Source organism: Phascolarctos cinereus, unplaced genomic scaffold (genome assembly GCF_003287225.1).
Source record: "Phascolarctos cinereus isolate Bilbo 61053 unplaced genomic scaffold, phaCin_HiC Scaffold_1;HRSCAF=81, whole genome shotgun sequence".
Taxonomy (NCBI): Eukaryota; Metazoa; Chordata; class Mammalia; order Diprotodontia; family Phascolarctidae; genus Phascolarctos; species Phascolarctos cinereus.
Window position 1 is genome coordinate 293,376,881 of NW_027555514.1, and position 13,578 is coordinate 293,390,458.

Genomic DNA, 13,578 nt, shown 5'->3' on the forward strand with positions numbered 1-13,578 from the left:
GGAGTGACAGTGCACACAAAGAAAGCTTATTGGTGTCTGGAGGTCGGAGAGCAGGGGTGTGGGATGGGGGAGGGGAAGGGAGGCATGATGGAGAGCAGTGAGGGTCGGAAGAGCATCTGGACAGCCAAAGAGGACATCGATTGCAAGCCAGCACTGAGGCTTGTAACGTAGTCATGCTGGGGGCTCTGCTGCTGTTTCCTCTCCCTGCCCTTCTCTCTCTCCCCTCCCTGATGGAAAGCTCCAAAGCCTCATCTCCCATCAGGGAGTTTGGGGTGAGGAAGGCTGCAAACCAGCCACCAGAGCTGTGGCTCGTGAAGCTCTCCACTAACCCATACAACAGTCAGCTTCAGGCCACTCAGATAGAAACACAGAGGAGTAGTTCCACCGAGTGAAAGATGGGGTTTTCTGAAGAGACTTGGATGTAGAGGAATCTGTCTCCCCCACAACTTCCCCGACTGACTGCAATTTCAGAAGCAAATTCCCAGGAGCAGAGTAAATGCCAGTGTGTGTCATGGGGAAAGTGCTGCTGTTTGAAGGAGATGGAAGCCTGGTGGGAGGCTAAGAGGCTTCGCACCAGCAGGCCGAGCTGCCCTGTCCGCACTTTCCTTCTGGGAGCATGGCTGGACAAGCGTGACTTGGAGGTTGGAGCCATGGGGACTAAGGAGAGAGTATGCAAGCAGCAAGCTTCCCTGGCTGAATCCAGGCCCTGACCCAGAGAAGTGAGGTCCTCCCATCCGGGAGGAGCAGGGATGTCGAAACCCCAGAGCGCAGGAGAAGTGCCACAAGGAAGGAGGGCACAGGCTGTGCCTGGGCTCAGACAAGAGGAGAGAATTGAGTCTACAGACTCTAGGCGTGGAACTCGACTTCAGTCCTGGGAAAGCAGGCGGCCAGCAAGGGAAGTAGCGATGACCAGGTGCCACGGTGCAGATGATGCCTGCCCGGCCTCATTCTCTTTTTGACCAGGTCACCAGCCTGGGTGAGGGCCATGGTGTGGATAGAAGTGACACACATTCTGTAAACTCGGAAGCCCTTTGTAACTGGGAGTGGCCTCTCATTGATATAGCTGCATTCTGTGGCTTTAGCATGCCCAAATTTTTGTGTCTAGTCTCCATCTTGAATGCCAGGCTACCTTCAAAAAAGTGATGACTTTTTTGTCTTTTTTTTTTTAAGTGGTGAGGCAATTGGGATTAAGTGACTTGCCCAGAATCACACAGCTAGTAAATGTTATGTGTCTGAGGCCGGTTTTGAGCTCAGGTCCTCCTGACTCAAGGGCTGGTGCTCTCTCCACTGCGCTGCCTCACTGCCCCTGTCTTTTTTCTTAACACATCAGTTTCTCCCAGCATCTCTCCCCGTCTTCTCTCAGAGAGACAGTCCACATAACAAATTATTTTTTAAAGAAGAAAGAAAGAAAATGAGAGAGAAAAAGAATGAGCAGAACTGATTACTGCATCAAAAAGTGTGAGATACCTGCAGGACACTGCATTTGTGGACATCCCATCTCTGTGGCGGGGCCACCTTCTGTCTTCTTTGGGACGTCCTTGGTCTTTGTGATTGTGCCACGCTTGTTTTGTTTGTGCGTTCGTTGTTCTCTCCTGGCCCTGCTCATGCCATTCATAACATGATCTCCATGAACTGCCCAGTCTGAGATCTTCGTTACTTCTCCGTGGCCACCTTGTGGCGTGAGCTTCTCCAAACAGAAAACCTGTCACCATGGTCTTACTTGCATCCTTCCAGGGCTCAGTCATTCCCCTGACAGCCTTGGAGATCTCCCAGGCTTCTCCACACCCCAGGGAGATGCAGAGGAGAACTTTGAGTCGAGGTTCTAAATTTAATTTTCTCCAGATTCCATAAGGATGAAGCTTGTGATGAGAAGCTTAAAGACCTCGGATCATCAGTTTTTCTGCAGACTGCAGAGCTGCTGAAGAACAGTTCATCCATTTGAAAGTGTCACTGATTTTTAGACCATTTCTTATCTGAAAAATGTAAACAAAATGTTAGATAAAGTAAAGTGACTGATGGCCTCAGAGAATTAAGATGAGAAGGCTTGCTTTTGTTCTCCCTCCAACCCCCATGGAGAAAGCAAGAAAAGCAAAACTTGTCACCAGCACTTAAGCCAGCAAAACAAATTTCTGCATTGCCAAGAAGTGAACAAACCCGTGCCTCAGTCTGTACCCTTTGCTGGCTGGAGGTGGCCTGATTCTTCCTGACAGAGGCAAGAGCGTTTTGTACAACCCTGCATTTTATTTATTTTTATTCTGAACTTAAGCATCGAATAGAATGTGCATTTCCCTACACGGAGTATAACTGAAGAAGATGCTTGGATATGAACATCTCTCTCACATGCAGCTTGCCTTTCTTTTAAATATTTCTTTTTTTTTAATTTAAAAAAAAATTTTTTAATATAAATTTATTTATTTTTAGTTTTCAACATTCCCTTCCACAAGTTTTTGAGTTCCAAATTTTCACCCCACCCCCCCACCCCAAGATGTCATGCGTTCTGAATATCCCTTCCCCCACTCTGTCCTCTTTTCTATCTCTCTCCCCTTCTCTTATCCCCTTCCCCTTCTATTTTCCTGTAGGGCAGGATAGATTTCTGTACCCCATTTCCTATATTTATTTCCCAGTAGCATGTGAAAACATTTTTTTTTAAACATATGTTTTTAAAACTTTAGGTTTCAATTGTTTTCTCTTCCTCCCTCCCCACCCACCCTCATTGAAAAGGCAAACAACTCAATATAAGTTGTACATGTGCAGTTATGCAAAACACGTCCATAGTAGACATGTTGTGAAAAACTAACTCTATTTCCCTTAATCCTATCCTGCCCTCCCATTTATTCTATTCTTTCTTTTGACCCTGTCTCTCCTCAGAAGTATTTACTTCTGATTAACCCCTTTCCCAATCTGCCCTCCTCTCCATCATCCCCCTGCTCTCTTGTCCCCTTTCCCCCTATTTTCCTGTAGGGTAAGACAGATTTCCATACCCAATTGAATGTGTATGTTATTCCCTCCTTAAGCCAAATCCTATGAGAATAAGATTCACTCATTCCCTCTCACCTTCCCCTGTTTCCCCTTCCACTGTAAGAGACTTTTCTTTGTTTTTTTTTTGAGATAATTTACCCCATTCTACCTCTCCCTTTCTTCTTCTCCGAGTATAATCCTCTCTCATCCCTTAATTTTATTCTCCAGATATGACCCCTTAATCTTCAACTCACCCTGTGCCCTCTATCTATCTACATATACATACATATAATTTTTTTCCTCCAACTACCCTGATACTGACAAAGGTCTCATGAGTTATAAATATCATCTTTCCATGCAGGAATGTAAACAGTTCAATCTTAATAAGTCTCTTATGATTTCTCTTTCCTGTTTACCTCTTCATGTTCCACTTGAGTCCTGTATTTGAAAGTCAAATTTTCTATTCAGCTCTGGTCTTTTCATCAAGAATGCTTGAAAGTCCTCTATTTCACTGAATGACCATTTTTTCCCCTGAAGGATTATACTCAGTTTTGCTGGGTAGGTGATTCTTGGTTGTAATCCTATCTCCTTTGCCCTCCGAATATTATATTCCATGCCCTGCGGTCCTTTAATGTAGAAGCTGCTAAATCTTGTGTTATCCTGATTGTGTTTCCACAGTACTTGAACTGTTTCCTTCTGGCAGCTTGTAATATTTTCTCCTTGACCTGGGAACTCTGGAATTTGGCTACAATATTCCTAGGAGTTTTCCTTTGGGGATCTCTTTCAGGAGGAGATCTGTGGATTCTTTCAATTTCTATTTTGCCCTCTGGTTCTACTATCAGGGCAGTTTTCCTTGATAATTTCTTGAAAGATGATGTCTAGGCTCTTTTTTTGATCATGGCTTTCAGATAGTCCAATAATTTTTAAATTCTCTCTCCTGGATCTATTTTCCAGGTCAGTTGTTTTTCCAATGAGATATTTCACATTGTTTTCTAATTTTTCATTCTTTTGGATTTGTTCTACTGTGTCGTGATTTCTCATAAAGTCACTATCTTCCAATTGCTCTATTCTAATTTTTAAGGAAGTATTTTCTTCAGTAAGCTTTTGGACTTCCTTTTCCATCTGGCCAATTTTTCTTTTTAGGGCATTTTTCTCCTCATTGGCTTTTTGGACCTCTTTTGCCATTTGGGTTAGGCTATTTTTTAAGGTGTTATTTTCTTCAGTATTTTTTTGGGTCTCCTTTAGCATCACTCTCAGTTTTTCCTCTACTTCTCTAACTTGCTTCTCAAAATCGTTTTTGAGCTCTTCCATGGCCTGGGACCAATTCATATTTTTCTTGGAGGCTTTGGATGTAGGGGCTTTGACTTTGTTGTCTTCTTCTGGTTGTATATTTTGGTCTTCTTTTTCACCAAAGTAAGATAATATAGTCTGACTCTTTTTGCGCTGCTTGCTCATGATCCCGGCCAATTACTTGAGTTTTAAACTCTTTGTTAAGGTACGAATCTGCTTCCAATGTGGAGAATGTACTGTCCCAAGCTTCGGGGTTTGTACAGCTGTTTTCAGAGATACTTGTAGGGCCCTGTAAATTTTCAGTTCTTCCAAGGTGGTATGATAAGGGGCAAGGTGTTTACTCCTTTCCTGACCTGCGACTACAAGTACTCCTTTCTGTCCTGTAACTGTGAGGAGGGGCTCCTCTCCACAACCACTACAAGCTCCACCACGCCAGCGCTCCTCCTCACCCCAGCACCGCTGCCCAGAACTGTGGCCCAGATCCAAACGGGCAAAGCAAGAGATTCCTGCCTCAGCACTGGCAGAGAGATCCCTGCAATCCCTCTCTGATCAGCCACTGGATTCCCCCTCAGTCTGTGGGCTGGAAGCAGCTGCCCCCCCACAGGGCCACGCTCTTGGGGAATGGAACTGAAACCCTGCCTTCCTTCCTCAGCACTGCAGAAACAGACTTTTCCCACTGACCTTCTAAGTTGTCTTTGGCATTGGTGGATTGAGGAGTCTGGAAACCTCCACAGCTGCCCGAGATTCAGTCCTCTGAGGCCTGCTCCAGGTTTGCTGCAGCCTGCGTGCCCACGCTGTGGCCTGTGCACCCACGCTCTGCTGCCTCCCAGCCCGCGATACACCTTTCTGATCAATCATCCAGGTTGTCTTGGGCTGGAAATTTGTTTCACTCTGTCTTTTTGTGGGTTCTGCTGCTTCAGAATTTGTTTAGAGCCATTTTTTATGAGTATTTGAAGGGGTTTGGAGGAGAGCTCAAGCAAGTCACTGCTTTCACTCCGCCATCTTGGCTCCGCCTCCTTCTTTTAAATATTTCACAAATTCAATATGCAGTTTTCAAAGTCATCCTCGTCTGTGATTCTTTTTGGCCTTGTCCTCCTGTGTCTTGTGCTTTCTTCGGTCAGCCATTTCTTCTCCCTCTCACCTTCCCCTGCCCTCTGAAAACCTTCATGTCATTAAGCAAAGCTCATAATCCTGGCACCACCGTCCAATGTGGCATGTTCAGAATGTGCCAGCCACCAGCAAGCGACACCTTCAGCTTCTTTTTGAGAGGGACAACAGGGGCAGTCTAGAATTTCACGACGCCTTGTGAAGACAATGCCGTGATGCCCTAGGGAGGAGGAGGGGGCGGTGGGCTTCTCGGGGTCACTTGGGAGGCCCAGAGCAGGAGGAATAAAGTGGCTGGGGAGGGGTCCTCTGTTTTCTCTTGTGAAATGGGGCCAGGCAGCCGTTGTTTCTTTGGGCGTCTTAGGAGTTTTATGGGAGCAGGCTGAGAAACTTCCAGGTGCTAAGGGTGGTGAGCCTTCATCCTCATCCCTGAGTTGATCAAGAATCCCTTCTTTTTAGGTTCAACGGATTGTGTGTGCTATGCCACGGTTGGTGTTAATGACCCAGTGACGTCAGCGTTACACATTATTATTGGTAAGTCATTTACTGTGTAAAAGTGCTTCCTAACAAGCCAGGGGCCTTAGGCAGGACGGTGCTACTGTGGAATAATGATGCATCCCTTATTTATTAACTGCACCTCACTGGAAGGCATCCCTGGATATTAAGCTGACCTCAGCCCCATTGGACACAGGACACAGTCCACGCCACACTTTCTTTCAGGCCCTGGCCCCTCTCCTGGTATCTCCGGGGCCTCCTCACCTGAGAGCATTCAGGAAGCATTTACTCTGCACAACCGTTGCTAGGCCAGGACATTGTGACAGCAGCAGACAACCTCGTGGGCTGCCAGCCTCCGGGGGCTGTGGCAGAGCAGTCAGTCAGGCCTCGTCTCCGAGAGCGTTCTGTGCTCCTGGGCTTCCCAAGCCTCTTGCCGCCCTGCCCCAGCCTGTCTTTCTTCCTTAGACATTGCTCCCCTTCCCTGCCACGTATTGAACAAAATGAATTTAAAATATTCATTGTGGTTTTCTGAGTCAGCACGTGGCCCACAGGGATCGGTTTCTATTGGAAGTTGACACCACCGCTCTCTGTTCACATGTGGACCTCTGTCCCTTTGCCCTGGCTGTGCCCTGGGCCTGCAGCACCCTCTCTCTTTACCTGTGCTTCACGGAATTCTGCCCAGCCATTCAGAAGCACTTCGGTCAGCACCTCGTACTGGAAACCTTTGCTTCTGTCCTCCCCCTCCCCTCCCCAGACACTGGTAGTCTCACACACACACACACACACACACACACACACACACACACACACACAAAACACATGCACACACCACATACACATGCATCACACACACACCACACACACACACACACACCATATACACACACACACACCACATGCACACATACCCCCATACACGTACAACACACACACATCACACAACACACCACATACACACACCACACACACATACCCATTCACACACACACCACACACACAACACAACACATACACATCATGCCACACACTACATACACACACATCACATACACACCCCGCCCATCACTGTACCTTGTCTCCCCCAGCACACTGCAGACACCCCAAGAGGACTCGGGGGTGGTTTTCTGCACGTGCATCACCAGCCCCAGCCCGACGCCCAGTGCTCCGTAAACGGTCTCTGTGGTCTTGCGTGATTTCTCGCCTTCTCCCCTCCGGGCCTTTGCGCTTGCTGGGCCTCACGCCCAGAGTGCCGCCCTCTTCTTTGATTCCCATCTGTTGAAGACGCAGGTTCCTCGCCCCAGTCCCGGCACACCAGGCATGGTTTCGCCCGTCTGCCACTGCGGCCGCCTCCTCTCCTCTGGACCTTCAGCCACCCCGGCCTTGCTCCCACTCCCTTCTGAGCTCGTTCCCTTCCTCAATCTTGCCCTCGAGCCTCACCTCCCTTCCACAGATGGTCCAGGCCGTGGTGGGCTGTCCTCCGTATCTCGGCACTTTGGGGCAACGTTGCACTTCATTTCACGTGTGTGCTGCCATCGTTTGTGTGTGAAGAGATTTTCTCCCCTCCCTAATCTTTGAGCACAGGAGCCATGTCCTTTCAGATCTGGTTCAATCTAGAGTTGGTTATGACTTGGGAATCTGGGTAAGACTGCAGATGAGGAAACTGAGGCACAGGCAGGCCAGATGACTCGCTCGAGGTCACACAATCTGGCTGGTGTCCCGTGGTCCCAGTCAGGACGCTGAGCTGGAGACCATGGCCCCTTCTGTTACTCCCCTGCTTCTCCCCCCTCCCCAGCATGTGCTCTGACTTTTGCCATCAGGTGCTGAGGCCTCCCCTTGCTCGCAAAGCAGCCTTGTGGTGGTTTCCCTTTGATTCAGTGGGGTCTCTTTCTTGGTTTCAGAAATACCAGATGCGTATTGGAAGGGAGGACAGTCAGGACTTAACGCAAGTCTGCTGCTTTCCCAACAGGGGACTCTCTGTCCATGGACGTGTCTTCTGTGCACCACAACAATGCATTTCTGAAGTATTCTGTGTCCTTGCTGGGCTACGGTTTCTATGGAGACATATTGAGGGACAGTGAGAAAAAGCGGTGGATGGGCCTCATCCGGTATGACCTTTCAGGTAACTTGAGGCTCGGGAGAAGTGGGGAGAGGGGAGCAAGACGGGGAGCCTACAGGGAGACCTGGGAGCACATCAGTGCATGCACGAGCATAGCTGGGGGGGGGGGGAAGCAAATCCCATGGAATCATTTGTTCTGGGTGTGACAGCCCTTTCTTTTTTTAAAAAATTTTACTTTTTTTAATTTATTTTTTTTTTATTAATAATCATTTCTGTAAACTTTTGAGTTTTAAATTTTTGCCCCTCCCTCTCCACCTTCCTCCCCAATAGAGCGTGCAATCTGATATAGGCTATACCTATACATTCCTATTAAACATTTTCACATTAGTCATGTTGTATGTAAATATTAGAAGCAATAGAAGGGACCACAAGAAAGAGGAAATAAAACAAAACAGAAGGGAAAAAATGGCAAATAATAAGCTTCGATTTGCATTCAGACTCCATGGTTCTGTCTTTGGATGTGGATAGCATTTTCCATCATGAGACCTTGGGAGATCTCTCAGATCCTTGTGTTGAACAGCCCTTCTATGAGTAACCTCTGAGTCCTCAGCCCCAGCAGCCTGGGTGGGCCTGGGCTCTGAGGGTCAGAGGTGAGAGGTGATTTGTGATCACTTGAGGGGAATAGTAGAATTAGAATAGTCTTCACAGCTTTTATCCTGACAGGCTCATCAGGGTTTTTCAGTTTGGTGACCCCCTGGTCCTGATCTGTACTAGAGAGAATGATCCCTGCTTAATTCCATGGCGCCATGTTGCAGACTTGCTTTACTTTACTGTTTCTCAGTCTGAGCCTTCTCAGCCTCTGCCCTCATGTTGGGCACTGAGTTAGGTAACAGTTCTTGGGTAAGTTTGTCACAAACACTGCGTGAACATGGGTTGATTTTCTTGTAATTCCAAAAATTAAGAAAGAAAGAACTCAGAAATGAAACAAAATTCCCCAGATTATATCTGAGGGATCAATCTCTCTGTATTTTAAGTAGTGGAGGAATGTCATATCTTTTCTGTTCTTACACATTAAACAGTTAAGGAACTAGAAGGGGGAGCATTTTAGGAAGGGAGAATTAAGGTTGGCTGTCCTTCTGTGCAGTAAAGTCCACAATTCCTGTAGACCCCACGCCCACTCTTTACACCTCTCTTGGGCCACTTAATACATGGGAAATTTAAGTTGACCAATGCCATTGGCTGAGAGCTTGCCTTCTTCTTTGAGGAGAAATCATTAGGACTGGGCTCAACCTAACTTAAAAAATCAAATCAGATTAAAGAGTGGTGTTAGGATGAAGAAATCCATGTGGGACTAAAGGCCGTGGCCCCGTTAGAGGCCTCTTTGGAGAGGGTGCCGAGGAGGGGCCGGCACGAAGGGGAGATCTTGTGTTCCCACCCTGGTGGCTTCTTCTTTTTTTTCAGCTAGGCAGTGGGGTTAAGTGACTTGCCCAGGATCACACAGCTAGTAAGTGTTATGTGTCTGAGGTCAGATTTGAACTCAGGTCCTCCTGAATTTAGGGTCGGTGCTCTATCCACTGCGCCACCTAGCTTCCCCAACCCTGGCGGCTTCTTCCTTCATCCATCTGCTGGGTTCAATGCCCTTCCTTCTTTTTGGGTGAGAAGGGATTGGTCAGCCCTGGAGAAAGTTGTGACATCAAGCTGCCTGTCTCCATGCCAGCTGAAGTCACACTTCCCTCATCCTTCCCTGGCCCTCTCATCACCGCTCTTCTTCCATACCTTCTCCCTCCACAATCCTCCCAGGCCCTTCAGCTGAAGGGAAAAACCTGAAAAAGCCTGAAGGCCGGTCCCTGAGAACTCCCTCCTCTCCCTTCCTGCCAGGACCGGTCCCTCCACGTGCAGCAGGGATCACATTGCATCCCGTCTCCAACAGATTGCCCCTCTTGTCATCCCCCCTCTCTCCTGTATCCAAACATGCCCGTGTCTCCCCATCCTCAAAACCCTCACTTGCCCCTTCCATCCCCTCTCACTGTCATCTCCTATCTCTTCTGCCCTGTGTGGCTAACCTCCTCGAGAAGGCCATCTACACCAGGTGCCTCCACTTGTCCTCTTGCGTCTAAACCTGCTGAGGTCTGGCTTGTGACCTCGTTCCACTAAAGTTGGCAGAGATCTCTTGGAGCCTTTTTTTCTCGGTCCTCATCTGTCCTCCTTGACCTCTCTGTAGCCTTGGACGCCGTCTCTAGACGTCCTTGTGCTCTGGGGTGCTGAAAAGCTTTGCTTTGCATCAAACACCTTCCTTTTTCCTCCTCGTTTTCATCACGGATCCCTGGCCATGCTCAGAAAGGTTTGGTCACAAAGAGAACGCCAGTGTGAGGATCTCTACAGGACCCAGGCATTTGAACCCCCCTCTTGGCAGTGCGCCATTGCTGGAGAGATCTCGAGGCTCAGAATGCTCGGACGTGGGGGCCCTTCTGACCCAGGTTTCTTTGTGGGGCTGCTTGCTTACTGCCACAGGATCTGTGTTTCATCTTCGTTGCCATCATTCCTTCCTCCTGAGGCCCCTTGGCCCCCGTGGGTGGTTCCACTGTTGTGCTGATGAGAATAATTCACTCTACAAATGCCAGCACATCTGTTCCCCCTTGAATCTCCTCTGTCCTTGTGTCAGGGAGCAGCCTGCATTTTTGAAGATGCTGCAGGGCTGTCCAAGTGGAATCCAGCCCAGGCTAGTCCCCTGGCTTCCTTTGCATCAATGCTGCCTTTCCAAGAAAGATGCCCTGTCAGACTAGCTCAGTGACCCCCTTCTGGTTATGAGGCCGTGGAAGGCCTGCTTGGTCCATTTGGTTTCCCTTTGTGCAGTGTTCGGGTGCTCCCTTTTGGGGGGCCACAGACCTTAGGAGGAGCCCCCACACCATGTGGGGCTTGGTGCAATCAGCACCAGTGAGGAAGGGGACGAATACTTGCAGGCACAATTCAGCTACATTCTGAGAGTGAGGTAACAGAGAACTTTTACTCGGGAGTTTAATATGACAGTCACTTCTGCCTATAAATCCTCCTTTCCCACTCCTACATCCCAGAATCTAATCCTCCTTTGTAACAAAGGAGAACAGTGAGGCAGAACCATCTGCCCCAGGGACACCCAGGTAGCCAGCCTTGGCGTCAGTAGCCGACGACGTCCCCACCACTCCGGCTCGCGAGCCCCATCTGTTTTCTGTTCACTGGCAGTGGTGCGGTCCTGGGACGGGCCCTTCTCCTTCTCCTTCTCATTCGGCTGTCACAACTCACGTGCAGCTCTCCATGTTTGTCTGAATGACCCACATTACCATCGTCATCATCGCCTCTTACTGCCCGGTAACCTCCCAGCACATTTCTGCACTTCGACTAGCTTAGCACTTCCTCTCTGGCTCTGTTATTACAGAAGTTCTCCTGTGGGTGTTGGAGTACGTGGGGCCCTTTGAGTGTTTGACCCCCTTGGGGTTGAAAAGTCTCTAGGAGCATGAAGTTTGGGAGGGGGCTAGATGAAGTGGCTAGATGATGCTCAGGACACTGGGGGCCATCGTCAGAAGACTTGGGAGCTTGTCTAGTCCGACGTGATGAGTCAGAATTTTTGAGAGTCAGCATCACATTAAAGGCTTGGCAGATTCCACTGAACTCTCTTCCATTTTATTTGTAGGTTTTAAGACCTTTCTTTCTCATCATTGCTATGAAGGAACGGTGGCCTTTCTGCCGGCACAGCACACTGTGGGCTCTCCACGAGATAAGAAGCCCTGCCGAATGGGGTGAGAGAATCTTTGGTGCTCATTCCCACTGGAGGTGGCAGCATGTGCCGGGGTCGGGAAACCGGCTGTGGAAACCCTGGGCGTTTGGATAGAGACCAGCGGCTGTGGCCTCCTGAAGGCCGCCTCCCCCTCCCCTCCCCTCCCTTCCCTTCCCTTCCCTTCCCCTCCCCTTATGGGCCCTAAAGCTTTTCACCTGGTGGTCAGAGTCCAGTTCAGGGAGGAGGAGGGTGGATTGACGTTTCTGGAGGAAATCAGTGCTCTGGTGTTTTCTAAGTTTGGGGCTCTGTGGAGGGTGGGCTGGGTCCGAGGGAGGCCAGGTGTGTGATGATGATGAGGGCCAGAACTAGGGCGGCGGCCCTGTGGATGCCGAGATAATGCCTGAGCCCCGGGTGGAGGTGCCTCTCTCCTGCGGCCTCCTGTGCACGCACGTACAAGCATGCACGCACACACACATGCATGCGGTAGATGCTCTTCTAGGCTGTTCTCTCTGTCAGAGCAGACGGACTGAGCTTGCCGTTCCCTTGAGCCTGCTGGTCCTCACAGCATGGGGTCCTGCAGATGCTCCGTGGAGAAGCATCTGTGGCACCAAGTGTCTTCTTTCTGGTTTCTTTTTGGGGCCGTCCATATGCAGGACAGACCCACCTACTGGTCTGGGTGGAAGTCCGAGGGCCTGAGTCCTCACCCTGCCCATTAATGACCTGTGTGGCCTTGTCCGTGTCATGACCTCTGGGCCCCTTCTAACTAACTGTGTGGCTTCTGGGCCAGGCCATGGGGGGACAGGCTGCAGTGAGCCAGAAGAGGAGAATAGAGTAGCCTTGAAGGGTTCTCAAGCGACTGAAGAGGTTCTGCTTGGCCCCTGGGGCCAGACTGAGCGGTGGGGTGGAGGGGGAGGTGCAGGGAGGCAGAGGGAGGCCCGCACCTCCGTTACCTTGATTAGCTTGGGTGATCCTTAACCTTTTCAGCCTCAGTTTCTTCATCTGTAAGATGGGAATAACAGGCCTTATCTCATAGGGTTGGTGTGAGGATCGTGTGAGATGATAGATATGAAGTTCTTTGTACACCTGAAAGGGCTATCTCAGTGACCATACTGGGAGCTGTCCCAGGGCAGGATGCAGGCCCCTCTGGCCAGCGGCTGTCAGGTGCTAGCCAGGCCACGGGAGGCTGTTCTGTCGGGGTTTGTCAGCACAAAGAGCAGATGGACAAACTGCTGAGCTGGGGGGCGGGAATGCCTGACTTCCAGCCCTGCCCTTCACCTCCACGAGGCTCCATCGGGACTCTCCTAAGACTCCTCTTGGATTCCAAGTCACAATATGCCACAGGGAGCACAGCCGTGCCTCTGACCTAGTGCCTAGGTGTCTTACGTCTGGGCAGGAAAAAAAGGTCACTTTGGGATTTACAGCTGTCCTTTAGGATGTGCTTACCCCTGACTTGAGGTGTTTTCGTGAAACCTTTTAAATTGAGTTTTGGTCTATGCAAGGTGAACTGTACTCCCAATTTCTAAGTGTTTATTTTAATGGTAAATACACTTCTTTCAAGGTAACACTATTCCTGTCTTTCAGGTGTTTCATTTGCAGGCAGAGTAAGCAGCAGCTGGAAGATGAGCAGAAAAAATCCCTGTATGGCTTGGAAAACACAGGTAAATCCTCAGAGAAGTCAGCCTCTCTGCTGTCTGCTGCTTCAGAAGGGGTGGGCTGCCCCCCTCTCCCTTGGGGACCCCACGCCTCTTCCACCTCCTTGTCAGGGTCCCCGGAGGCCTTTCCTGCCAGCGTGGGGGGAATGGGCTCTTTGTGCTCGCCTGCCTTCCCTGCCTCCAAGGAGCCCACACTGGGCTTCCTGTCCACCCCATCGGGGTGCTGGTCTGGGGCTGGACATGCCAAGTGCAGCTGTGATATGGTAGATCTT

At 49.6% G+C, this 13,578-nt stretch overlaps 1 protein-coding gene across 1 annotated transcript in view; it reads left to right on the forward strand.

Annotated features, from left to right (window-relative positions):
* CERK (ceramide kinase) overlaps positions 1–13,578 on the forward strand; it is a 58,228-nt gene that overhangs the window by 34,121 nt on the left and 10,529 nt on the right. The window contains exons 7-10 of the mRNA XM_020977417.2: positions 5,812–5,886; positions 7,814–7,966; positions 11,571–11,676; positions 13,236–13,312. Coding sequence (XP_020833076.1) covers positions 5,812–5,886; positions 7,814–7,966; positions 11,571–11,676; positions 13,236–13,312 — 411 coding nt within the window. The remainder of the gene's footprint in view (positions 1–5,811; positions 5,887–7,813; positions 7,967–11,570; positions 11,677–13,235; positions 13,313–13,578) is intronic.